At 46.9% G+C, this 27,674-nt stretch overlaps 1 protein-coding gene across 2 annotated transcripts in view; it reads left to right on the top strand.

Moving 5' to 3' along the window:
* Positions 1 to 7,364, top strand: part of IFT43 (intraflagellar transport 43) — a 43,580-nt gene extending 36,216 nt beyond the window's left edge. For both annotated transcript variants that reach the window (XM_048308189.1, XM_048308188.1), the window contains 4 exons: positions 4,407 to 4,479; positions 5,864 to 5,939; positions 6,284 to 6,346; positions 7,120 to 7,364. In XM_048308189.1, coding sequence (XP_048164146.1) covers positions 4,407 to 4,479; positions 5,864 to 5,939; positions 6,284 to 6,346; positions 7,120 to 7,230 — 323 coding nt within the window. In that variant the 3' untranslated portion in view covers positions 7,231 to 7,364. The remainder of the gene's footprint in view (positions 1 to 4,406; positions 4,480 to 5,863; positions 5,940 to 6,283; positions 6,347 to 7,119) is intronic.
* Positions 7,365 to 27,674: the final 20,310 nt, after the last annotated feature.

The raw sequence follows: 27,674 nt of genomic DNA, 5'->3' as shown, positions 1-27,674 counted from the left end.
GGGCAGCACAGTCCCCACAAGAGTGTCCATTCTGAACTGGCCTTTGAAATACTGAGCCAGTTGGGGAAAGTGGATCAGACTATGTGAGATGGAGTCTTCTTTGTTTATGGGTGCCAGGATGTGGGCTCAGGGTACTCTTAAAGCAGCTTAGGGAGTAAGCAGCAACCACACTCCAACCAACTGCAGGCCTGAACTGGAACGTGGTTTCTAGATCCAGCTTTGCCAGTAATTTATTGTCTGTCCCTGGAAGAGATTCTGTCTGTCCCTTTTTATGTGCCATCTTGTATCTAGCAGACAGCTTAGTTCTTTGGGGCAAGGATCAGATCTTACTGTGAGTTTACAGGATTTTAAGAGACCCAGACTGCAGATATTGCTACTAAACCAAAAATCAGCTCTGCTTGGTAGGGGAGGTGCAATTTACCAATTTTCAGGAGCAGCTGGGTATTAGATTGGTACAGGTTCTTCCACCTCCTGCTCATTGTTTTCTGTGGTTGTCTTCTTTGCCTGTCAGTAAGTTACTTGCTAAGAAGTCAAAAAGGTGATGGTTAGTACATGTACTTTAATATGAGCACATAAAGCCCTCCTTTCTGTATGACTTGAAAAGCTGCTGTTCCTTTCTTATTGTTTGACTGTCTGCATGTAGCATGGGTTGCCTTCACTCTTTCCCCTTCATCTTCTCCTCCTCCCATTCACACACTTCTGTCTTATGTCATTGGTGCCTTGCCATAACTTAGTCACGAAGCTCTTTTTGTGTAAGACCTAGCTAAGTTCAGCTATTGAAATAAAATATTATTCTTAATTATATGCTGGGGCTTAAATGTTCTGGGACAATCAGTTTTGTGCAGTGACTTAACTCCTCAGTTAAGCAACATTTGGTGCTGGTGTCTCCTGCCCTGCCATAATTTCCATACGAGTACACTCATTTTGGTTTTATTGTTTGTTCACTTGTTCATAATAATCTGGGAGGTGGAGGGGAGTTTGCATTTGTCATCTAGCATTTGGTGCCCACTCATCTTTGCACAGGTCGTTTGTTCACTTCATTGTTCACTACATTACAGTGACTTGGTATCTGTGAAGGTGTGTTCTTTTGTGCAGTCATTTCTGAGGTTTTTCTACATGGGCATGAGAGCCTGGCCAGTAAAGTATGTGTCAAGGTTCTGCACCAAAAACACAGGTTTATGGAAAATGATCTGAAGCCCCCACACTATGAACAGGAGAGGAAAAATGTGGGTAACAGAGCAAAGCACACAGGGTGGGGGGTTTGTCATGCAACTTTGTTGTTGGGAAAAGATGCAATGTGAGATTGGGAGGACATTCACACACATTATTCCTGTGAACATTTCTGCATCTACTAATGTTACATGTAAAGCCTCCCTGCAGCTAGTGGGAATATTAAAAGTAGAGCATATGCCCACTCTCCTGCAGCACAATAGCCCGTGTTGTGCTCTTCTCTCTGCAGCAGACACTGCGCTGCAGCTTAGCTATGTTACCAGAGCTTATAGGAAAAAAAGATGTGAGTCTCAAGAAGAGCAACAAAACAATTATTTGGCTGGAGAATGAGGCGGTAAGGTTGAGCCCTTGGTGATAAGTCAAAACTGAGACACTTTGTACAAACTGTGTACAAACTGTACAAACTGTACAGAGAGAGAAGGGAGAGGGATTGTGCAAAAGTGGCACCATGGGACTTGGCAGAGGGAAGAGGTAATTATGAGTAACAAGTGAAATAAAGACCCAAATATTTCAGGAATTATTTGCCCCTGATAGCAGTTAGCCCAAGGACCTGATATTTTCTTAAAATTTGTGATATTTCTGTACTGTTTCCTGTCAGTCTCACAGTCCTAAAGGGCATTGCCTCTGCCTAGAAATGGGCAAGGCATCCACACTTTGCAGTAAGAACAAGCATGCACTGGCCTTTGTTGGAGGGGCTAGCAGGAGCCCCCAGAGCTTTTCCAGCTCTTCTGTCTGAAATATTTTCAAAGTGTCTATAAAATATTGGAGCCTTGAATTTCTTTTGGAAAGAATTTCCAAGTGATCGCCTGAATTTTGCTAATACAGAGTGGAGGTCATGCTCTGCAAGGGGTTTAGAAATCTCTCCATGGAATTCAATGGCAATGAGATAAAATCAGCACTGAAGAACCCAGGAGTCTTTGTGAACCTGCAAAATGGAAGGGACATCACTGATCAGGGCTCAAAGTTTACAACTTTTTCTAGTGTAAAAATAGATCAACAGAAACAAAAGAGAACTGGGAAGAGGAGACTCCTGAAATAGCTGCCAAAATGAGCACTGAGTGAAGAAATTCAGTTTTCTGCATACACCTTTTACATTTCTGCTGTCAAAGATGGATAAGGATCTGACCTTCTCCTGCTCCGTGGGTGAAGACAGCTCTGTTCCCACGTAGTTTTTAATTAACTTGTGTTTGCTGAGAAACGTTCATAGTCTCATCCTAAAAAGGATACATTAGCTCAGGAGAGGTTAAATGGTTCTCATTTCCATGCTTATTTTGCTGGACTTAATGGGGCACCTCTGCACAGGGCTTCATTCCCCGCTTTGGACCAGTCTCACCAGTTGGTTCCCTCCTTGGTCCGTGTTGCTTATATACAGGGATTTTCTCACACATTATCCTTGAGCAGACTTTACCAGCTGCCTACACGTTGCTCTGTCTGTCCCCTTTGCTTTTGTCCCCTAAATTTTGCTACAAGTTTTACCAAGAGCTGGGAGCCTCTGCAGGGAAAAGCCAGCAGGATAGCAGCTTCTACCAGCTATTGTCCTCACAAGCAGAGGTGGGGAGATCTGTCCCAAATTCCCAGCGATGCACAGGTGAGACATGTGCCTCCTCTGTCTTAGGGGCAGCCTAGGGGCTGTTGCTGCAGTTTCCCTTTTAAAAGTCTTTGGGAAGTTTGCTGCAGTTGGAAAGCCTCTTCGCAGGCACCTGCTCCTTGGGCGGCTGGGGAGCTAGAAAGCACAGCTCTGCTGAGGCCGGCCAAGCTGTCACTCCTTTTGCCGTGGCCAGGCGCTCGTGACAGCCCCTGTCCCGCTCAGCCTTCCGCCAGGCAACCAATTAGCGAGAAATCCCACTGTGTGGCCAGCTCCGGACGGCCACCGCGCCAGGGCCCGGCTGACCCGTGCCCTGCTGCAGCTGGGCCAGGGCCATCTCCTGGCCAGCGAGCGGGGGCACCGGCGGACGTGCAGCAGGGGAGGGCAGCTGAGAACCTGCGCAGCTCTGACAGGTGGCTGAACAAGGGGCTTCTCGGGAAGGCCCCGCCCAGAGCCCTCGGCACCATAGGTGGGAATGTCTCTCCAGCTTCTGAATATTCATCTCAGCCTGGGCTGCAAAACGGGGCAAAGCCAGGCTCAGCTGCCTGCTGCCATCCAGGAGTAGCGTTGCTGCACTGCTGGCAGAGCTGGGAGCAGACTGCTCATTCCAGTGCTGAAGGGGCCAACTTTGCCTGCACACTGGGCAAGCGAAACCTTTTCCCTAAGCCAAACCAGCTTCTCCATGGTCTGAGGGCTTGGGGTCTCTGGAGAGCCTTGGTGGTCTTGAGTCTTTAAAGGAACTCTGTATTGCTGTACTCTGTTCTTGCTTTGTGCCTCCAGTTACTTTGCCTTCTCTTTCTCCTTTTTTTGCACTAACTTTTTGCAGTGCTTTGTCAAATGACAAACTGTGCAATACTTTCAGAGCCTTGCTTCTTTAGCAGGATGCAAAGTACACTCAGTTCTTCCTTCTGTTCTAAATTCTTTGGTTTCTAGCATCCTTTTTAGTTGGAGTAGGCATAGTCGTTGTGCTGGGAATACCCAGTGACCTTCAGCCATTCCAGGATGACACTGGAAATCAGGAAAAGGTTTGTGACAATACAACTAGATGTGTTCCCAAGTGTTTGTATCTGCTAGACCACCAGCACTTCCTTCCTGAGGAAGGTCACAGGCCTCTGCACAGCCTGAGACCCCAACAGCAGCTTCTTCAATATGTAGTTTTATGTGTATTCTCTCAGTTTCTGCCCCACGTTTCATTTTTAACAGAGTCTAGGTGACTGGTGTCTGAATAAATGATAACACATAACAAGCAAATTCTTACCAGTTGATGATGGCAATGTAGGCAGCAAGGTTTAGTACATCTGGCTTCTTTCGCTTCAGGGTTGTGTTCAGATGCATAGTCCATGGCCTATAGAGCCCTACCTGGATTAATCTGCTCCTCTTGCAAGATTTCTTGTGACCCCAGACTTCAAAGTTTTATTGCCTTATTTTAATATTAAACAATGTATTTTAAATTATTTCTAAATAACCCTTTTGTGTTTTCCTCTAATAAGAAACAGGGAGCTTTGTATCTGTGAAGCAAGAGAACCTTTGTCTTCAGTGAGAGGAGAGCACAACACTCCCCACTTACTGCTGCTGCTTTCTCTTGTTGCAGACATTCCCATAATCCCTGACTTGGAGGATGTCCAGGAGGAAGATCTGGCCATGCAAGTGGCAGCTCCCCCCAGGTAAGAGCACTGCCAGGTGCCCTCGAGGCTCTCATCAGCAGTGCAAACTGGCTAGTGAAATTAAACCCATCTTACTCATGCTCTTTGGATGTCAGCAGCAATGCCGTGCAGCAGGATTTGATGCTGTGTTTTGGACAGTAGGGCTCCAAGCGGAACAGTGCAAACTGCTTGTTTCCTATTACATGGAGAAAGCAATTACTGCATATTCTCTCTATATAAAAAACCTACATTAGAATAATGTATTTGATGTTGCAAAATTAAACTCTCAGAAGTAGGGAATTTCTTGATTTAAGGTTGCCTGCATAACTCAAACGTCTCCAATACACATGCATTATCACACACACTTTGATTATGATGGTCATAGGCTGCTTTGCCCTCCATAGGATATCCTTCTTACTCAAGTACGTAGTTAATTTGCAAAGTACCATCCTGTTGTTTGAAGGTGCTATCACAGTAGCCTTGGAGTCAGCTCAAGGGAGACCAGAAGGTTTTAAGAAATGAAAGTTTTTGGGGTTTTGTCTTAAACATACCAGGAAAGTCTTCTCTCCTCTATTGGGCCTATTGCCAAGGTCACAGACTGACCCTTATTTGGAAGGGTGGGATATCTTACTCCTGGCCCAGATGCCTCTCTCACAAGTGTGGAGTAGTTACTGTTAACAAAATACAGCTGTTAACAAAAATAATTGACACTTTATAGTAGTAAATTTAAAATTACTGTGTCTCTCACTGGAGTTGATTTCTTTTTGTCCTTTTTTTTTTTAATCATGCGATCTGTATTCATAGTTTTCCTGCAGTAGAAAAGACAAGTGATTTTCATGGACAAACACAAGCAAATGCAATTAATAGAGGTCTTTTCTATAGTGTTGCATCACCTGTGAAAGCGAGTGTGGTACAACAGTGTTATCACCCCACTACACCATGTTTTTCTTGGAAGGCTACATTTTAAAAAGTCATATTTGATAGTTCTGTTACAGCTCAGACTTGAAAATCCCAAAATCTCTACTATTCTGTAGCTTGTATGGTGTTGCTCTCAGAGGCTCCTTTGCTAAGGCACTGGGGCTGTTTGAATGCTCACTACGGTCTTCTTTTCTTTCTAGCCCTTGCAGCTAGTCTACAGATCTTCTTTTGGCATGCTGGTTTCTCTGAGGGAGTCCATGGTTGTTCCACATCCTATTTTTATGCATGTGCACAACCTGGTACATAGATTTGTCAATGACTGTTCATTTGCTGACTGAACTGTGCTTCTGTCTGGGTTCATCCATCCCAAGGGTCTGCATGGGGGATGTGGACACTCAAGGCACCAGACTACTGTTCATGCCACCCTTCTCCTCACATGCGCTTCCACACTGACACAGGCTTGTTCTCTGACCCTTTCTGGCTGCAGTGTGCAGGTGAACCGTGTGCTGACCTACCATGACCTGGACAAAGATCTAATGAAATATGCTGCCTTCCAGACTCTGGTAAGTGGATGTTGCTATGGGCTGGCCAATGTGAGTCCCTCTCCTTCCGGGCTCATGTCATCCTCCACAGTGATACTCAGCTGCACAAAATACACAGACTAATCATCCAAAGAACTTGCAGTCTCCGTGTAAGTCTGTTCCTCTCTGCAGCATGGCTTTTGTACTTGTTTGTGCCTGTAAATAATGTGGATATGGTATCTGTTGCTCAGGTGAGGTTCTTGGAGTTGTCCTGAACAAAGTGACCCTTATGAGACAAATGTGGTGACATCTAACAAATGTATCTGGTGAAATAATCATGTCCGTTTTCTCAGTGTCTGTAAGATTGTGACTCTCTATGTTCATAGGATGGGGAGGTAGACCTGAAGCTCCTCACCAAAGTTTTGGCTCCAGAGCATGAACTACGAGAGGTGAGTCTTTGTTTTGTGGAAACACCAAGGTAAAAGCTTCTTGTGTGTCTCAGACTGTACTAGGAAAGGAAGCCATGTCAGTGGGGTGGAGAAGAGATGTGAGGAGGAGCTGGTCCAAGCTGTTGGAGGTTTGATTTCCCCAGCAGATGATTTTTAAGATAGATAGTGCTTTCTTGATGTCAGTTTATGGCATCGCTATGATTGGCCCCCTTCAGTATGAAGGAGCTAGTCAGGAAAATGTAAAGGGCCTAGTACTGTCAGAGATACCTGTGCTTTGTTTTGTCCTTCGGTAGCCACCATGAGCTACAGGTGGTTCTACAGAAAAGTACAGAGGGACAAAGGCAGAAAGCATTTGGGGTTTGGGCAGGGGGTTTTTAAAGCAGGACAGAACAACCTCAATACAACTGAGCTCAGGACTTGCAACAGAGGATTTCTGCAGCTTTGAACTGCACATGCTTCAGTAGAAGTGCAGAAGAGTGGAAGGGCTCCTTTCTGTGCCCTGCCTGGGAGTATCTAATATTAACAATTATATTAACAATTAATGTCCTTTTTGGAGTTTTGGAACATGAATAATTTTGTCAATGTTTTAAAATTGTAGCAGGGATTCACATTTCATTCTGGCTAGTATTACTGTTCTAGCCTGCTGAATCTGAGACTTCCCTGGTCAGGGCAGTTGCCTTTTGGTTTCTCTCTTTGCTGTTCTGGCATTGTTCAGAGAACTTTGGGTGACACCAGTAACATGTCAGCATGTTTGTCTTTTTTCCTCTTGGTAGGATGATGCCAGCTGGGATTGGGACCATCTCTTCACAGAGGTGTCCTCAGAACTAGTGACTGAGTGGGACGTGGGACAGTCGGAGAGGGAGGACCACCTCAGTCTCCCATAGAGCTCTGACACACCAGACGTCTCATACATCCATCCCCTGTAAATAGTTAAGCACTTTAATTTTCTATTCACTTGTTTGTATTTGAGAATTTATTTCAGATATGAAAATAAATAGGACCTTGCTTCATAGAAAAATTGTCCTGGGAGAAGTTTTGGTTATTTTTTAATAAGAACTTTTGTTCTCATAAGAAATTAAGAATTCTAAACACAGTAAAATATTTACTTACAAACAGTCATTGCACCTCAATAGCACCTCTACAGATAACTGCAATGATCAATCTTTCCTCTGTGGGAATGCAGCCTGTCTAGAGTGGACCATCATACAATGGAGTGTGGTTTGCACTGATGGCTGTCAGAGAAGCTTAGGCTGATACGACTTGTTTTCATAGGACACCCAGGTTACCATCTTCCTCACAACAGACACCTCAAGTTGTCAGGATACCTAATTTACATTTCATCCAGCAGCCTCCAGCCTTTCCTTGTTAGCTTAACCTCTCTCTTGCAACATTACCTCTGTATTGACTCAGGAAGCAGCATCACCTATTAAACTGCCACTTCTTACAGCACCTATTTATACCTTGAGGTCTCCCAGCTAAATTCTGACCAGGCATAACCTCACTTAGCTTTTGCAATCACATGAAACCACAGCCCGAATGGAGATCGCTTCAGGCAATAGGTAGTTTGCAAGGAAAATGTTTATTCCATGTGTGTGAAAGAATGGAACCTGATGCTCTCAGACAAGGTAACTCCCTGGTGGGTGTCTCCTTGGAACCAAATAACTCACTCTCATTGTCATCTAAAGAAAAACTCATTTAGCTGTTAATACCTTGTCCCTGTAGAACCGTGGTCATTATTTGCGGGAAACAGTAACATTACTTCTAAACCAATGTCCTTCAAAGCCTTGTCCTGTTGGAGAATCTTGCTATGTTTTTCTGGGGAGTGCAGGTGCTGGGAGGAAGCTTGCTGTGCTGCTTTTCTTTGCTTGTTTGGTCGGTCTAATAGAGTACTGCATTCCCACTTTTGTGACAGCAGGACAGGTCAAATAACTCACTGTGAATTCAGTACTCTGCAGAATTTCAGATGAGAGTTGGTATGCCAAACAACTTTACCAACGAAAGAGAAGTAGTTAGGCCCCAGTCTGGGACCACAAAAATAAGGGGAGGCTTATCTGTCTTAAGGAGACACTAAGTTTTTTACAACCAAGACCTGTCTCCTATAACTAGAAAACTAGGTGAGGCAGAAGCTTGGGAGGCCATTGTATGGAAGATAATCTGAAAGTCTTTCTCTGAGCAGAGAAACCTGTTTTGGTAGGAGCAGAAACTTCCCAGGTGAGCTAGCGTCTACTTTTCTGTGACATTTATGATTCCTGGCCAAAGAGAATTTAGAATGCTTTGTACATCCCAGGAAAAAAAATTAAATTCAGCAAACTAAAATAGGTTAGTAAATCAGACAACAAGCCAGTCTGAGAGGAAAAAAAATGAGTGCTGTTGGCTACCTGTCTCAGCTGGGGACCCTGGGTGGGGATACTCTAGGGCGGGAAGCAGGTGTGTGTGAGCCAGGCCTGTGCCCAGTCTGGGACTTTGGGAACCCAGCAAATACCTGAGCAGAGCTGGAGAGAAGGGCTTGAAAAAAATGCCAATCTCATCTATTTTATGGCAGGAAGAGATAGCTTTGATCATTTAGTCTGACCTGCTATAGTATAGGCCATGGCAGAGTCCAGTGAGATGGGGCTGAGCTTTGCCTGTCTTTTAGAAAGGCAGATAGTATATTTAAAACTCTCTCCTGGTTAGTTTTTTAATAGATGATCACCATTATGGTTTAAAAACTGCTTTATTTCTAGACTCAGTTTTTGAGTTTCATTTTGTTTTTCTTGAGCCTGCTTGCTTTCACCATTCCACAGCCACGCTGTCAGATATTTTCTCCTTGCTTCAGTATTTATGTGCACTGGGATCAAGTTGTCTCTTTAATTTCCTTCAATAAACTTAATAGACTGAGACTTGTTTCTATGTCTCTTCAACTCCTTCCACAGCTGGCAGAGGGGAGGTGGGTGTTGGGCTCCTGGCCCTTCTCCAGTAAGCTGTTCCCACCCACCTTCCTTCCACAGTTGTGTTTTGGTTGCAGTGTTGGGAACATGAATAAGACCTGTTGCTTCTTCTTTCTCAAGTCCTGGTGCTGTCACATGCCTGTTGCTGTCTTTGCTAAAGAGAAAAAATGAGCTGCTCTTTCATGCCCAGGCTCATGGTGCTGCACCAGTGTGTATTGGCTGTGACAAAGCTGCCTCAAGAACCCGCATTTCTGACAAGTCCTGTGGAAAGAGCATGCAAGAGAGGAAATTTTTCTTGTAGACTGCAAAGGTGGAGGTCTGGTTGATCCTCACGTGAGATAAGAAGTGAGAGCAGTTTTTAAAACAGTGCACCCAATTCCTAGGAACTCGGATCAGCCCTCTGGGCTGTGCCTGGCCAAGGCATAGAGGAGTATTCCCTTGCTGGTCTCCACAGACCCTGTATTGCAGAGGGGTAATGCAAGGTGCAGTGGTGTGCTTAGGGCTGGATAACAAATCTTTGGCAGAATCAAGGTTAGAAATTAAGAACCTCCAGTTCCCAGTTCAAACATGGCTTTCATATACCTGGCAAGTGTTTTCCATTTTCAATTCAAAGATGGCAATTCAACGTAGAGAGTCTTGCTTAGTCTTTGTTCCGCTCTGTACTTACATTGCTGAGGAAGAGCTGCAAACCTGTCAAAGTGTGTGTGTCAACAGCATGTTTAGCTCAGTGAGCTGGCGTGAGGTGTCTGCCCAGGGAATTGCTGGGATTCTGGATGGGTGTAAATATCTACCTGCAGATAGCTTCTGGCAGACTCAGAGCTCAATAGAGCAATACTGGGCAAATGGTGAGCCTCATCATGGGTAAAGTAAAAGAAGTGCATAAAAGAAAAATTAAATCTAGTGCTATCAGTGTTAGAAATCTCTGGTTTTGCTTGTAATAATACATACGACATTTATAGACTTTCTTTGTTGAGATGCCTTACTAGGGTGTGGTTTGTCAGTGATGGGGGAATATTGGGGCTGAGACAGCCTAGGCAACACTGGAAAAAAAAGGAGGAAATAAAAGCTGAAAAAAAGCCAGACCCAGCAGCTTTCCATTAAAGAACCTCTTAAAGGGACTCTGGCTGGCTGTTTTATTAAGTGTGACAAAGTGATTGGAGGTGGGGGGGAGCTCCTATGTTAATAAGTTGGAAAGGCACTGCCGTTCCTCTCTCCAAAGCATCTCAGGGAAAGTGGAATTAATTCATGGCATATGCTCCCAGCATCTGCCGCGGTGACCCGGAGTGGCGGGAGCCGAGTGCCAGGCAGTGCGAGCCAGAGCCTGTATTCCCAGCTCCTCTCCCGGGCCTTGCGCAGAGCCGCCGCCTGTGGCTGGGCGTGGGGGCGGCGTGGAACACACACCCAGCTGCCAGCCTGCCGGCTGGCCCGTGCCGTGTCACAACCCAGGTCACAGTATTTCTGCCTCTGAAGGAGACATGCTCTAAGCTTGGGGAGGGAGAACGGGATTTTTGGATATAAAAGAGACCAGTTTGAATAGAAACTAATCCAGTTTGTCTCAAACAGCCTAAATTCCTCCCACAGCATTCCCTGACCAAGACCTGCCTTCTCCAGCCACCTGACTTGTTCTGTGTCTTGCTATGAAGTTCTGAGTCCTCAGTTTTCCTCTTCCTTCTTTCCCACTGCATCTTTACAGATGATTTGATCCTCTCCTTGCGAGAGAGTACAGACATTATATTTGGTGCTAGATGGAATTTCATTCTCTGTTTAATGGCTTCTGGGAAATAACTTTTCACACCTTATTTCCCCTTGACTGACCTAGACCACTAGTACAGGGTGCTGTGGTAAACTTTGCCTGTGCTTCGAGATCTGCCTGTGAGCTTTCCCTCAGGAAAGGGCACCCAGAGCCAACCCTCCAGGCTGCTCTTTCTGCAGCCGCATCCTCCCACCTTTTTGGACAACTGCCTGGGATATGGGACACTTTCATGGCCTGGAGAGCTGACAGACACAGGAGAAACTGGAGTGGTGGGTGATCCCCAGGCAGGGCAGAGATGCCCCAAGCTGCTTCTGTGCTCTCCCAGCAACTGCTCCTTGCAGCTTCTCCACTTATGCTCCCTTTTGAAATGTGGTTCCCCAGTCCTGGGCTGTGCAGGGATGGTGTTGTGTTGAGTGAGGGCCAAGGCAGGGCAACACGGGGGATCCACAGCTGGCTGCCCTGGTGAGACCAGTCCTCTCAGGGCCATGCTTTATTCAGAGGGATGACCTGCACTCCTGGCAGTCACAGCATAGGAAGCATCCTGATTGATTCAATCATGAATGCTGTGTGGAATAGACGTCCGGAGCTCCTGAGCCCACTAATCCCTCTGCCATGATCCCTGGAGAGATGAAACATTTCCTCTTAGTGCCCTGCTACTTGCATCTGCCCCAGCAGGCTGCTCTGCACAGACCTCACTGGGACCAGAACAGCTCCAGGCCATGGGCCCTCTTATCAGGCTCCATCTCCTGTCACTTTCAGGACCACTTCATTATCCTTTTATTAGCCCTCTTCTCCTGCTTATCGTTATTAATAATCACACTGGATCAGCTGGAGTGCTGACAGCTGCCCCTTGTCTATTCTTTCTGTCTATTTTAATCCTGCCTGCTTATCTGAAAGAAACCTGATCCTTTTTCTTTTAATTAAAGAAATTTGGTGAGCCAGCCCCTCCTTCATGCAGAGATAGGACTGATCACACCAGTGATATGGAGGGGGCAGGAAAAGGGGCAGATTACTGGGTGACAGTGTTTTCCACAGCCCAAAGATATGGGATGTCAGAGTAGAGGCTGGAAGAGATTAAGGCACATGTGCTGTGAGAAGAAACAGCACTGGGTCACTGTGAGGTACTTATTTTGGGGTCTCTGTATCTGGTCCAGTGTATTGATGCAGGGCTGTGTGACTGCACTGTACCAGTGCAAGACAAGGGAGGCCTGTTCACCTTTCTCTGTTTAGTGTGGGTGGCAATAGCAATGCCAGGCTCAGAGCCTGTGTGAGTGGCCAGGGCTGTTGGGATCACTGCAGTTCCTACAGGGGCTATAGGAGTTTGTTTCTCAGTGCTTTATAGTGCTGCCAGAAGATGCAAGTGCTGGTCTTCACAATGATGCTCCCGCTTTGTGCTCCCACAGGCATTGCTTCCTGGGGCCAAGGATCTCATTCTAGTCTCTTAAAAATGCCTTGCTGGGCAGTTTGCTTGAGCTGAAATATTTGTGTTGTCGGTAGGGACAGGTCGCTCAAGAAAGGGCTGTGCAAATAGGCTGGGAGAAATTGTTGTGCTAATTCACACTTTTATGAACCCATAAACTCAAATCTGCATTCATTGCAATCTGCAAAGTGACTGGAGTGTGGGCTGAAATGCTTAGAAAGTGTTAATCAGGGGTCCGTAACAAAGCAAAATGCTCTGAAGTGCAGCAGCAGGAGCTTGGCCATAAGCAGCAGGAGTATTCAACCTTAGCACTAAACAGGCCGATTCTTTGGCTCTCAAATGCTTCATTTCAGATGCACAAGTTGCCGGTTGACTGGATGCGTATGCACCCTCTGCTACAGAATATGGCAACTGGCTCAGATTTGTAGGGCTGCTTCACCCGAGAGGCTGTGAACCCAGGAAGGGTATAGGGCAGAACTTCCTGATGCTCAGGTGAGAGTATGGCTCTGAAATCCTGTCAAGCAGAGCCATGCTGGCTTCTGTCCCTGGGCTTCTGTTGCTTGTGAGTATTGCAGCTGACTGGGATGAACGTTAACCTGCAGTTCAAGTGTTGGTGATGGAACTGCCGCCCGTGTATGTGGCTTCATGGATCCTTTAAAAATATGTGATTCTCTAGCAATCAGAGGCAAGAATTGTGTATAGTGACATTTATGCTATTGCTTTCATGTGAAATGTCCTGCTGTTTACAGAAAATCTCTTCATCATTTCTTAATGTTGAACAAAATGTTTGAAAGATGAGAAAATGCAGGATTCACTTGTCTAAACTGACATGCTAGTAACTGATCAGCTTTTATTATCTGACCCTGCTCCTTCAGCAAAAATCATTCCTCTTTTGGACCCAAGTAAGGAAAATTCTCAGGTTGGTTTTTGGCCCTGAAATGATGAGGGACACTGTTTTTGGTGTAGTGGGACATTTTGAATCAGCCAAAAGAGATGGACTTGCAGTCCATGTGATAGACTGAAGTCTTGCTCTGATCATTACCCTGATCAGCAGAACTATTCACAAAGTCAGGAAAATGCCTTGGGAAATTGCCAAAGAATTTGATCCAAGTCAGGCAACCTTCTCAGTGCCTGGAGTTCCAAAGCCAAATTGGAGCTAAGCTTGTGGCTCCCTGTGGCCTGTGAGGTTGTATGGACAAATGGCTGTAGGCTTGGTGAATCAACCTCACAAATAAATGGGCAATAACAGTTCAGGCTATGGTAGCTGTACCAGAGCTCACTCACTGCTAGTCCAGATAGCAAATGCCATCTAACCCAGAGGGATGAGAAGCAGCCTGGACTTGCCCTGCTGAGTGCTGTAAATTCTCTTCTTTAGGATCTGAGCTAGTTCCTTTAAAGCCTCTCTAGTATTGCCCCTCTATATTGCTCGATGCCCCCAGAGATACTCTTATTCACTTCTACGGCTTTCAAATCCATAGTCACCAAGACTTCTGTGTGTCTCTGTGCATCAGGGATTGGATGCTCTTCATTTCATACATAGGGACCAGAACTGTAGGCTGATAATTCAAGTTCTTCAGGGTCCCACAGTGAGACCGTGACACATCTAGGAACCAAATCCAGCCCCTCTGAGCATCCGTCCTGTTTCGCAGCCACATTACTTCACTAACTGAAATTATGCACAAGGCCAATATATTTGTTTATTTTGATTTTCAGCCAAGAGCTGGTTTCAGGCTACAGATCTCCTTCCAGATTTTCATAAACACAAAGTAAATCTTTATAGTCTCTGTACAAAACATCTTCTCCAGGAACAGCACAGCACACTTCCCACCTGGTAGTATGCCTGGTAAGATAGGAAACTGTAATCATGTCCTGCAAAAACTGCTTTCTACCATAAGGCTGCTCCGCTTAGCCCAGAAATAGCCAGGGAAAGGGATGAGTTGTGAACTATTTTCCAGTGCAAACTCTGGAAGTCTGAAGCCAATAGGGCTCTTCAGCCTGCTGATGTCTCTTTCCACAGAGAGAGTTCTGCTGCTGAGTTCAGCAGATGACCACAACGTAGGGATTGAAAATCTCCATGCTGAGAGATGCACAGGCATTCAGAAAGGCTTTGGTAAGTCACACAGTAGCACACTGCCTTATGATTAACAAGCAAATGTGGTGGGGTTTTTTGGTTGGTTGGTTGGTTGGCTTCTTAAGTCACATGGTGGTCCAAGAGCCGTTAACAAAACTATGGGCCCTGCCTGTTCCAGGGCCTGTAAGCTCTTGTCAGAGGGTATCCCAGCCCCAACATAGTTCTTAATCAAGTGGGACTGGTTGTGGCACTGTCTGTGACAGCTTCTTGTGACATAAAACAGGCAGAGAGGGAGCTCTGTAAGATGCCTATGACTTGCATGACATGCAATTGAGTATAGAGTTTGGAGAATACTGTTCAGTAAAGGCAATGTCACCTTATGCAAATGTACCTGGAATAGTTGTGTCTATGTGGGTCTAAAACATCCATCCTTAACTTGTCAGATAAACAGGCTTTTTGTTTACATGAAGTGGACATATATTGTGTCATGCTGGATACAGGACTTTCCTTGGGTGGTGTGTCCCTGTGCCATATAGAGCATACCTATATCTCACCAGCTGAGCAGATTCTGTCTTGTTGGGCCCAGGCATCTGTTTGTCTATCAATATAACGTGCACATGCACCAGTGATGGCTGGGGTTGGAAGTATTTATGGCAATTAAAATGTTTTGCCTGGGAGCTGTTTTGGGGCTTTTTTGAAGTGAGGATTTTCAGACTTCAAGGTGTTAACAGCCCCTCTAAACGGTTTTGTTTTTTAATTGCAGCAAATGACTGTGGAGCCATTAAACATTCGCCTCTCTGCAGTTGTTTCTAAGCCCTTTCAGTCCTTCTTCTATTTATTCTGTTTAATTCAGTCAGGTAGCTTCAGGGCAGTGAAGATCAATACTTTACTTTGATAGAAAAGAGTCAGGTTTGAAACATAGAGATAAAACTGACACATTTTGTATAAATTTAATTAAAAATGCACCTTTAGTGGCTTGTTGCAAGCACAAAGCCAGCCCTCCATCTAGCTATCGCTCTCTCTCACTCTATGTCTCTCTCTTCCCTTTCTTGTTCCTAACACGAAGATCTCTGAATCTGCCTCACCAACAAAGCATCTCATTTTATGATTTTTGTCTTGAAAGTTTAGCACTGAGGGAGCAGGATAGAATGGATGTGAAATTCTAAACAGACCTTCTGCTCTCTCCCTGGTCCCATTTCTTTTGGTGGTGGTGATTGGGGGGACAGGGAAGGAGCCAGCCCCCCAGTGGAGAAAGGAGGGGGGGAAGAGGCAATTTTTTTTTTTTTTTTTTAAACCCGGCAGATTGGACACCCTGGGGCACTTTCTGTTTGGATCTGTAGCTTTCCTCCATTCCCACCCCCTCTTCTTGCTTTGTTAAACTGAGAATTATTTTTCTGACTACATGTGCATCCCTGATCCCACTAGGACAGTGCTGGCCACAAAGCAGTGTCTTTATTCTCTCTTTCTTTTTCCTCCCCTGCTCTCCCTCATTTCTTCCCTCTCCCTCTCTCCCTAACTCTGCTGCCAGTGGGCACATTTGTCTTGTGTTTTATAATATGGCCTCTTTCACCCCCTTCCCCTGCATCTCTCCCTCTCTCTCTCTCTCAATCCTGTTTGGCTCAGTTCATTTTTCACTTGAGTGCCTTTCCTCCCAGACTCCCCTCTGCTCTAGCCTCCCTCTGCTCAACACCAATAAAACACACACAACACAGGTAGAACAAGGTGCCAGGGCTCAGTGTGACAAACGACTCACACACCACTCAATAACCAGGGCTGTAAATTGCCCTCTCTTCACCCTCTGCCGCCTTCTGGGGACAGCAGCTTGGCTGGGCCCTTGTGAAATGGGCTGTCCTGATACAGGGTGGGATCAGGAAGTCCAGTGGGAATTGGACACCACCACCACCGGGGCAGAGACTTTTCCAGTGCTGTCTTTTGGGGTTGTGGGATTTAGTGTCTCTGATTCACTCCCCATGGGGCCAAGCAGCCCAAGGGGCCCCAGGGACTTGTTGGAAAATGGGAGTTTTGCCACAAAGGGGTGCAAAAGACCTGCCTGACCTACCCACCACTTAAATAAGTCATATTTTGAGGCCAAGAATTTCAAGACTTGTTCCATCCATACAAGCTTTGGGAGGGTTTTAAAGGGAAGGATGATTCCTGAGGGTCTCTCTGTGCCTGGGCTGGCAGCTCTGGCTGAGCCCCATATTACCTCTGAGAGCAGGGCCTCCATGGCTGGTGTTCCCTGTGTCTGCACCAACCCAGCTTAAGCATCTCAGACACCTATGCCGTACTGCTGATCCATGGCATGGCCTTCCCTGGGAAACGGCATCACCCTGGCTGTGCACTCACACTGCACATTGTGTTGCTGAAGTGCTCACATGGGCTTGGTGCTGTGCACTTAAGTTTGAACAAACTTACAGGAGGGAGAAGTAGACCACCACCTGAGAAAAATAGACCACCTGCCAAGGAACAGGCAAGGGCAAAGTGGGTAACAAAGTAAATGTGAACAGCACCTCTCACCAGCCATCAGCACCTGCAACTGGATTCTTCCTGTGTCTTTGGAAGCCCCATCGAGAGCAGTGGCATTAAAGAGCACTTGGAAAATCATTGGTACATTATGGATGGTGTGGAGAAAGGGAGTGAGGGGACACAAAGTAGGTGTCATTGGGGGAGGCTGGACAGAAAGAAAGGAAAGGATCTAGAAGCTAATAAGCTTGACACTCATGCACAGGCCAGGTGAGCTTGTGAAGAAGGCTGAAGGACAAAGAGGCACAGCTGCATATACTGAAGAAGAAGCAGCAAAACTTAATTGGATGATGGGGCAAAGGAGAGGTGGTGTCTGCCTGCCTCTCCATGGGCCTGGGTGATCTGGGGGTGTGTCTGTGGTTGTCTATGGGTCCAGCTTGAGGCAGAACAGGGACTTTCAGATCCAGCCACAGGGAGTGATGTACAGCTGCTGCACAGAAATGTACTCTTTGAATTCCACTGTGTCTGACTTAAGCTGTCAAACTGCAGTTGCTGTGAATTTTGCTTGAGAATCAGAAGATACTGTACAGGTGGTGCTGAGTTGTTCAACAAGATGCAAAGTGGGGTCCATACCCAATGGATTTCAGGTGCCAACCCCTCTTGTCTTAGGTAATTGCCAACTCTGGCAGATGTGCATGTTTCCTGTTACTGGTTTCATTTGGCTCTGGGATTCCTCACTATCTCTCGCTGAGTTAATTTGTGGCAGTAATATATGTAGAACTTCTAGCCTCGTACCTGCAGGAGGCTGCATTTCAGCTGTGAGTGAAGAATGCATTTTGTAATTTTTTTTTACTAGTACTTTAGCTTGTCAGTGTAAAAGGAAAATACTCATCTTTGTATTGCCCTGTGCCTCAGCCTGTGCTGGTCTCTCTGCTCTGCAGCTCAAGCTGCTTGGTTTTACCAGCAGTAAAAGCAGAGAGTTTCCTTGCTGAGCTGAAGAGCGATGAGTTAACTCTGTCAGTGTGTCTACATAATACCGGCTGGAACACCAGTTAAAGTCCTCCTGAGTGATTCGTGGAGGTGAGTGCTGAGGGCTGGTTTCTCAGGGAGTGTGCCGGGAAGGAGCGTGCCGCACAGTGCACAGTCTGCAGACAGACAACTCTCGCGTCTGTTGCCTTTAATCACGGCAAATGAAAGTTTCTAAACAGCGGAAGATGCCAGGCTTTGTGTTCTGCCACCGGAGCTGCCTCTGCGCCGCCGTCAGTGCCGGTAATTGCAGACAGAAGCTGCTTTGTGTTAAAATGGCATCGGTAATTGAAACGGAATTCAGAATCAGGACCCTGCAGGCACCGCTCGGTGAAAGAAGAAAAAAAGATCGTTTGGGTCACATCTTTTGTAATTTGCGTTTAATAATCGTACCAGGAGGTACATACAAAGGGAGAGGAGAGATAAGACACAGCCCATTCCCCCTCCTCGCTCTGCCTTGCAGCCTTCCCACGGAATGGGGGAGCCTGGTGCCCCCCCCCCCCCCCCCCCCCCCACTCGCCTGGGCTGTGTGGTGGGAGGGCTGCCGGCTCCCTGCCACCGCGGCTCGGGGCTGCTTGTGAGGCCAGTACTGCTCACTGGCAGCCAGGAGAGAACGGCTCCTTGGGTTCGTGTTAAACTGGATGCTCAAGTTCTGGTCTTATGGTTAGGCTGAGGATTTATGGGCCCAGGTGGCTGGCTGTTGCTCAGTGGACCTCGCTCAGCTCTGCGCATCGGAGGACACTCCACTGGTTTGCAGTTTCTGAGTTTCCCATTGAAATGGGATCCTTCTGGTATCCTTCAGTGGGCTTCTGCAATTATGCCTGTACAAGTATATTCAGGCAAATGCAAGCTGTAGGATATGGCTCATGCTGAAATGTCCAAACTTCTCCCACCACAGCACAACAAAGTCTTCTCTGTTCTGCTTCTGGGAAATGGAATGTTGCCTGTGCTCCCCACAAATTTCAGCCAGGCTGTGCCTGAGACGGCACAAGCTGGTGGGCACCAGCACCGTGCCTGGAGCCTGCCCGTGCACAAAAAGCCCCAGTACTAGAGCCTGTGCCCTGGTACATTCACTAGAGTGGATGCAGCCTTGTGATTTCCTTCTTCACCTGTTTGGTGAGTGACTTTTGATCTCAGGATATTGGAGTTACCAGGGAAAGGCCATATAGCAACAAAAATATTGCAGAGATGCTCAGGAGAAGACTGCTGAAGAAAGATCGTGTCAAAGACTGTGAGGAAAATGTGGGTGCATACTGAGTGCAGGTAACTTCTGTTCTTTTTGGCTTCATGCTGTGGTTAGCTGATGCTTGTTTGGCCCTAGAAGAAGATGGATGCAGTCTCTTTTTCCTTTGTGTTGAAGTGCACAACACTGCTTGTGCTGCAGCCAGTGCTGCTCCCAGTCTGCCTGTTAGAGCAGGATAGTGGGTTGGATGGCCCTTTGGACTAAACTGGTACAGCCTGTTTCTCTCATGCTTCTGGCAGCTTGTCATGGTGTGCTTCTGCTGTGCTTACCATGGAGGTTGGGTTGAAGGCCCCAGAGAAGCCACAGCAAGGTGGTGATACAGATCTTCTCTTTCAGCCTCAAACTGTCCAGGGACATTCAGCTGCTCTTACAGTGCCATAAGTGTGCACTCATAAGTCTCTGTTCTGAAGACTGCATCATCCAATACAGGGTTGCCTTGTTCCCAAGCCCCTGATCCTGAAGGAGCTAAACCTGTCAGATACCTCCACCATAATCTCTGGGGTGGTCAAGACCTATGACATGTCATCTAGAACATGAGAACCAAGAAGATCTGGTTCTATGATCATATAGTCTGCTGATCTGCCCTGTGATTTCCCTTAGCTTTGCCTCTGTTGAACCTTGCTGTAGTGCAAATGTAACCCAGATTTCTTCCTCAGTAAAAAAACCCAGCACCACTTTTATTTCTTGTGCCAAACCCAACCACAGCAAACACACACCTAAGAAATGGCAGTTTCCATTCACATGTATTCCACTTCGGTGTTTTTAAAACCCAGTGACAACCTGGGAGCTACTCTAAATCCAGATGAGATGAACACAGATGCAAGCAGAAACAGTCCATTCTACCCTTGAAGATTTAGTCTCTTTACCCTAGATTTCTAGTCCATTATGGGGACCAAACTCAGCTCTGTTTACCTTTGTTGGTGTCCTGTTAATCTCAGTGGAAAGGAGCACATGTTACTGCCTGGATTTATTTCATGCAATTTTCTCTACCATTTTCTCTACCATTAGGCTTGGCTTAGGGACAGGCTTCATTGTCACCTGTGAGGATACAAAGGAGACATCTCCAATGTCCAGCAGCTCCCCTATGCTCTGTATTGGTGCTGTAACCTCATGGTGTCCCTTGCGCACAAACTCTGCATTTCTTCCTTAAGCTGTTCCTGGCAGCTCACCATTTCACAGTTCTTGCCTATGGCCAGGAAGAGCATCATCTGTCAGCTACATCTGGAGCTGCCATCCTGCCTTCTCCCAGAGAGCCCAAGGGGTCCTTATCAGAGGACCAGAGCAGCAGTCATGACAGGAGAAATTTAGGCTGGGGAGAGGTACCTTGAGTTCTTCTAGTTATAATTCCAAGGAAGAATCTTGTTAAAATTTAAGAGCCGATATCTTGATTTTTATTTAGCTGACAGAAGGCTAAACATGACTTGGCATCCCCCTGCTCAAATGTTGTCAGTAAGTACTCAGAAGTAAATATCCAGATACCTGAAATCAGATGAGGGAGAGCATCTGAAAGAGGTAAAGAGTTTCTCGTCTTGGTGGAGAGAGTGTCCAAGCTCTGTGTAACTACATGCAGACACCCAACCTTTCCCTTTTGCCTGAGCAACTAAGGCTGTATTAGCCTTTGGGTGCAGCAGCAGAGCTGATGGGGATGTCCCTAATTGGCTGAGGTGATCCATAAAAGGAACTGTGGATGCTTTGGCCTTTTCTCTCCAAGCCTTCCTCTCACTTCATACATGGCAAGGAATTAGCAAGCATCACCACGTTAGTCCTGTTCCTTGCCAGCATTTCAGGAAATGACAGTGTCACAGCCCTGCAAAGATACCCAGGTGAGCTGCACTGCTGCACATGCATGGCCTTCTGGCTGGGCATGTATGTCCTACAGTGTCATCAGCCATGGTGAGGTGCTGTGGTGATACTCCCCTACTACTTTCTTCTCTCCTTGGTTCAGTCCCAAATCCTCAGGTCCAGTTTTGGCATCTCCACACTGTTCCTCAATGGAGAACTAGAGATCTTAGATGGGTGGTCACATGTTAGGTGATAGAGAGAAGACAGATCTTGAAGAAGAAATGAGCCCTTCAGGCTTTGCATTGCTTTAGTAATGCTCTTGGGAGGCAGTTTTTGTGGACCTGCTGTTTGGCCCTCTGACAGCTGTGTCTCCTTTATGCTGTTCTGTTAGAGCTCCTTTTGTGTGTTGCAGGAGATGTCATTAGGAGGAGAAGGCCACAAGACTGTTGAAAACATCTTTCCGGTACATCTTTCTCACACACCCCTTCCATCACTACCCATCCCCACACAGGGATTACATTTGCACTTCACACACACTCACCTGGGAACCCCATACACCCACACCTACACACACTGACACAGATGCACCAGAGTCTTATTTTCTGTGTTCCCCGACCTTCCTTTCCTCCTCCCATCTGTTTGTTGAATAATTCCTGGCTAAGTAACTTTCTCTGGGCAGCCCCTGGGCTGGGCACAGGGACTTGCCCCCTCTCCCCCCTGGCTGTCCAGGGGGCCTTTGAACATGTGTTTCTGGGAGGCAGACACCAGCTGGCTGGGTGACATTTGCATAGTCAGCTAAAAGCCCACGAGCTGAGCTGGGAACGTCTGGAGGAGCCCATGGCAGGATGGAGGAAAGAGGGAAGCGCTGGTCAGCTCGAGGTCAGCTGGAACAGATTTCTCAACAAACAGACAGATGGTGAAAGGAGATGAGGGGTGGGGGGAGCATGCAAAGGCTCCTACATCAAATATATAAGTCGCTAAATGCAGTGTAAGTGACCAATGTGCCTATGGGCATGGTAGTCACCGTGCTGCTCCCTTCCAGTCCCATGGGCTGCATGCACGGGGTGAGCACAGGCTCTCATTGCTCTTGGTGCCAGGAAGGGGAACAGGGTGGACCATGGAGCACGGAAGGGGCAGGGAAAGGCATGGGACTCTATGGGGACCCAGTGCTGTGAAGCAGCAGCAGGAGCTGGAGGCTCCATGCAGCCTCCTGCAGTGAGCCAAAGGGGCCCTGTGGCCGGAGCTCCATCCAGGCACCAGCAGGGCTGCCATGACTGTGAGGACAGACCCCCAGTTTGTCTAGCCGCACTGAGCTTACAAAGCATCACCCAGCTCAGCACGTTTGGGACTGGGATTTGTGCAGTACCAAGCACAAGATATCCTCATGGTACAGACCCCCCCATCCCTGTTGTTCCTGCCTGCTGTTTGCCCCGCTTCTCCCCCCACTCCAGCTAATTTCATTGGACTGAAAATAATAAAGCAATCTGTATGGTTTTGCTCCTACAAGGACATGTCTTTGCTATTCCAAAATAACAGCAAAACATATTTACGAGCCCCTGTGCTGCCTTTGCCCTCTCTGCTGATCACTGTTCCCGGCTGCCTGCCTGCTTTCATGCTCTCTTCCGTCTGCACAGCCCATTCCTCAGGACAGAAAATACACTTTAGTTTTTCATCCCATGGCGCCTTTTGGAGCACTGGAGAAAAAAGCACTCCCTTAGCATGGGAATTGCTCAGGCAGAGAGAACTGACTTCTGTCCCCAGTGCTTAGAGTGGCCACAATTGAATACTTCAGGAAAAAAAGGCCAAGAAATGCTATAATAGACAATTAGGGGCTAAGCTACCCAGAGATTACTGTTTTCCTCCTTCCAAGGTATTTAGCAGTTGCCACATGTCCTTGACCAGGAAAGTTCACAAATTACATGTTGTCTTTAAAATCCTGGGCTTACATCCTCCATGTGCCATTGGCAACTGCTAGAGGCTAGTTACGTGCTGTAGTAAGAGGTATTCCCATTACGTATCCCTTTTTGTTTTATTCTTCAGAAGAAATGGAAATGCAATGCATTTGTGTAATTTTTAATGCACTTTGAAGGAATTGGTGGTTTGTTTTTTTTTACCTAATGCTGTTGCCTAGATGGTGCTAAGTCCTCTCCCGAGGGATGCAAACACATGTTACACATGTTCCCCATGATGAGTGCAGGCAGACAGATGTTACAGGAATGCGTAAGGAAGGCTGTCACCCAGGGCCAGCTAGAGCGGGGAAATTGCACATAAACTCCTTGTGTGTATGATCCCATCCCATGTAAAGGGGGTCTGTATGTTAAGCAAAACTGACAGGGTCCTGATGGCACCAATAGGCCTTAATTGCCCTGGTCTCACCTGGGACCCAGACCCAGGAGCTCCATTTAAGCTCAGCCTGGGCCACTCATTGCCTTTCCGAGCTGTGCTGTGGTTCTGCTTTTCTCTAGCCTGGCCTCATCTCCTGACCTCGGACCTATGCTGCAGCAGTGTCTTCAGCCCCAGCTCTTGCTGCTCCTGATGGGACTCCCTGGATGAACCCTGGGCTTGGTTCATGACTTTGCCATGCTGAGGCCATGGATGGGCCCTGTTACCAGCACCCAGATTTGCCTCTGAGCACCTGCTCCAGTGCTGCAGGACTATGCCTTGATGAGTGAGGACACTGTCTGGGCTAGGATCATCCTTGGCTATGATCCCATGCCAGAACTTCATTGTCACTTTTACCTTGTCCTGGCTCAGCTTCATCAGCAGCCTCTTCAGGATGACGATTTATTTTTTTTTGGAAGTCCAGGTAATGGTGTCTCTTTTCTCACAATTATATTCAGAGATTTCTAGTAGGTTAAGGATGGCTGGTTTTCTTTTAAAAAAGCATTTCTGACTTGTCCTCAGTTTCCACTCCTTTTTGATCTTCCAGTTTGAGTTTGTTCCCTGTAGCCTGGAGATGCTGATGGGCAGAAGCCACTTACAGTCTAGGCTGTTGTGGGCATCAGTCAATGTTATAATCCTTTGCACTCTGAGCAGTAAACACAGAAATTCCCCCTGACTGCTCAGATTGTGCCTTCAACTTCCGCAGTTAACTGTAGAGCTTTTTAATGTAAGAACACCTATCAGGAAGAAACGCATCTTACCTCTCAACAAGGCTGCCTGAATTTCTAACATATCGAGTACTTTTTTTAACCCATTGTTTATTAAATAATTGACTCCCCCAAAGTACCAGGTAGTCTTAACTCATCTGAGTTCCCTTTGCATTTGATCTAAGTGTCTCTGTTCTGATATACTGGAAATGAGCGATACAGATTTCCTTTGCAGTCAGGAAAGTGTCATGCATGCCTGTTACAAGAGAGAAATAGTAATTGTTATTAGATCTCACTATATATGAAGCAAAAGGAAATGTACTACTGTGGTTTTTCTCAAAAAGTCTTGAATTTGGTCCTCAGGGCCTTATTTATCACTTGGAAATATTCACATGCCTGTTGGGATTTCATCAGAACAGTTGCAAATCCCCAAAGTTTTCTGAATTCTTGCAGAGGAGGCTCTTCTGTCTCAGGTGTAAGCTGTTCTGTTGTTCTGTGCCTCATGTTTGTCCTCTAAACAGGGAAGAGAAGTGTTCAGTGCAAGTGTCTCATGCAGCTGTCAGAAAGGTGCATTTGTGCTGTGTGGGGAAGCATGGTGGAATGCAGCAGGGCAGAGCAGGGGTCACCACACAGGCCACTTGTTCTTGTTTGGGTCAGATGTGCTCCACAGTCTGAATGCACCTCTTCACTCTGCTGCACTATCTGAATTACCACCAATGAAGTATGCAGGGAAAGAGAGAGTTGGCTTGTGCCAGCTCTCTCTGCATACACACATGCCCGCACACCCTATCACAAACCCTGCCAGCTCCCGGAAATCTGAGTGTTTGTGTACCTCCTGACTTAAATGTGGGCTTCCCACTCTATGGGCAGCTGCTGCCAAATGCCCAGCTCATGTTTTGTTTTATGAATCCCTTGCTTCTATGAGGCTTTATTATTATTGTTCTTTGAGCTAAAATGGATCCATAACCTTGTGGGACAAGGACATTGGCCTGGCTGGCAGTGTACATGCTTTCTTGTGCTTGTGCTCTCCCTCCCCTCCACAATTACTCTTCATGCAGCAAAGAAAATAAAGCATTCCAGAAAAATATGACTTCCCCTCTCTCAACAGGAGGTCACCAAGGCTTGGGCTAGCACAAGAAAAAGAAAGCCCAGGGAAAGAGCTGCTGCTTTTTGATTTACATGCTGGCTGGGCAAAAGGAGAGACTGCTGAGTGAAAGGAAGGTACTACGGGAGCTGCTAATTGAGTAATCGCAGCACAGAGCTGCAGAGAAGATAGCAGGAGCAGGCAAGAGAGACTTTCTCTCCTGGCCGGCAGGAGCCCTTGATTTCTTTTCTTGCCGTGGGTTTGAGAGCAACAGGACAGGTCTATGTATCTGTTTTTTGACATTGCATAGCACAATCACTGTTCCTCTGCCACAGGCAAGTCTGCCCCTGCATTTGCCTCTTTTCCTCATGTTTCCTTTCAAGCCTTTCTCGTACCTGGAAAGTTTTATGCACTAGCTATATGTCTGAATAAACAAACACTTCTCTTGGCTCTGTGTCCAGCCCTTGCTACAAAGAGTTGGGAAGTTGAACAGCTTGCCTTCTCTCTGTGCTGGGCATGGGATGCTCATCATGAGCATGCCCTTATGCAGACTCCGTCATCCTTTCTGTTCACATCTGGACACTGGGGTTTTGAGGCTGAATTCAGCAAGAGCCAAAACCACTTCTGCTTCCTGCAGCTGAGTGCCAGATGCTGCAGTTGCCAGGGTTGTGCAAGGGGGATATGACATCTCCTGGTATGGCTGGGCTTGGACAGGGACCTGCTGTTCCTTGCTCCTGCCTCTGTCCACACTGAGCTGGCAGCCACTGAAATCCCTGCTTGAATGCGAATTTCAGGCACATGTTCCACGTTGCCAACGAGATGAACATCATTTCCCAGCACTGGCAATAATCCACTCCCCACATGCTGAATCGTATGCTTGATCCCAGGACCAGGCTGGAGCTCAGATAGCTGCAACTGGAGAGGCAAGGTGTGGGCAAGACCTGAGCCCATGCCACTTGCCTTTGTCAGTTTTTCTGAACTCCACAAGTCTGGCGTAATCATTCCCCTGAATCTGAATACTACTCCTCCACCTCCTCCATGGATGAGCAGATATTCTTGTGATAAGCCTGTGTTTTCCTCCCACTCAGGAGGAAGGCTATTACTGCACTAGTCAGAGCAATTGAGACATTTGTTTCTGGCTGTGAGGGATGCTCAGAGGGGGAGGACAGGCAGAGTCCCTCCAGCATCACTAGAGGTCTCTCTTTATCTGTATGTGCTTGTCTGCAGGCCAATGGGAGAAAAATACACTTGCTCAGAATAATTTCTTTATCTGCCTCTTGACATGTCACAGCCCCGTAGAGCATGCAAGCCCAGGGAAGTCAGAGGGCTGAGTTCTCCTTGGCTCAGTTTCTCTGAAGAGTGTCTCTGTCTGGGATCAGTCTTCTGCTGATCAGTTCTCCCAGGCTCCCATCTTCTCCCAGCACCCTCCTCAGCACTTCAGGGCTCTTCAGCTGGGTGGCATCGATAGCCCTTTGCCCTTGGTCAGCCCACCCAGGATTAAGAAGTGATTTGCCAAAACCATGGTCTGCGCTTTCTAGGATCTAGTGAAGAGCTGGTCCTCTCCTGACTCCTCATCCTCTGGACAGGCTGTCATCAGAGTCTCAGCTTGCCCTTCTGTGCCCATGCCTCTGCAACTTCTGTGTGCTTGATGGGTGCTGCAATCCATCCAGCATCCCAGCAAAAAGCACCAGCAGCAAAATACTGATGTTGTTTGGAGTTGACAGCAGTGGAAGGAGGGAAACTGTGTGACTAGTGCTAAGATTTTTGGATGATTGGTTGTCTGCTTTCCCATGTCTCCCTTCATCGTAACAGTGGTGAACCACATCCTCAAGCAAATTTTGCTTTGCAGGCTACCTGAAGCACAAGGCCTTCTCAAGGAGCTGGAGTATCCACGTTTATGAGAAACACTTTGGTCGGAACACTGTGGCTTGTTTTCCATGAGCTGTTCGGTGACAGGCAATGAGCCACAGCGTGGTGACTTCAGACACAAGCACTTCCCTTTGATGTGAGTGCCTGTGCGCAGCACTGTGGTGAATGAAGCTTCAACTGCTTTCTCAACATAGGAAGGAGATTTTGCTTCTATACTGTGTTTTTGTTTCCATATGTAGAGATATGCAGCAGCCATCACTATGGTGCAGGCAATGCCACAGCATCAGAACCCCTCCAGCAGTCCTGTGGGGTGATTTTGTCAAGGGCAGGAGTTACCCAGCCTGTAACCAGACTCCTAGCAGCCAGTAGCTGGCCTGGCCATGCAGGCACTGAACGTGCCAAAAGCAGCCTTTGAAGTGTGCAAGTAGACTTCATGTGGCTTCCATCTCAACCCTGCTGGATGTTGAGCTTGCGTGCCCCCTGAATAAAACTCACTAGTAGCAGGGGTGAAGGATGTGCTGCACTTTTTCCTAGTTTTGCCCAGCTCTTGTGCTCAGCTTCTTGTGCAAGGTTCTCCTTTATTTTCTTCCTTTTATTTTTC

The sequence above is a fragment of the Corvus hawaiiensis genome, chromosome 6 (genome assembly GCF_020740725.1).
Source record: "Corvus hawaiiensis isolate bCorHaw1 chromosome 6, bCorHaw1.pri.cur, whole genome shotgun sequence".
NCBI classification, from domain to species: domain Eukaryota; kingdom Metazoa; phylum Chordata; class Aves; order Passeriformes; family Corvidae; genus Corvus; species Corvus hawaiiensis.
This window is presented reverse-complemented; position numbering and strand designations above follow the sequence as displayed.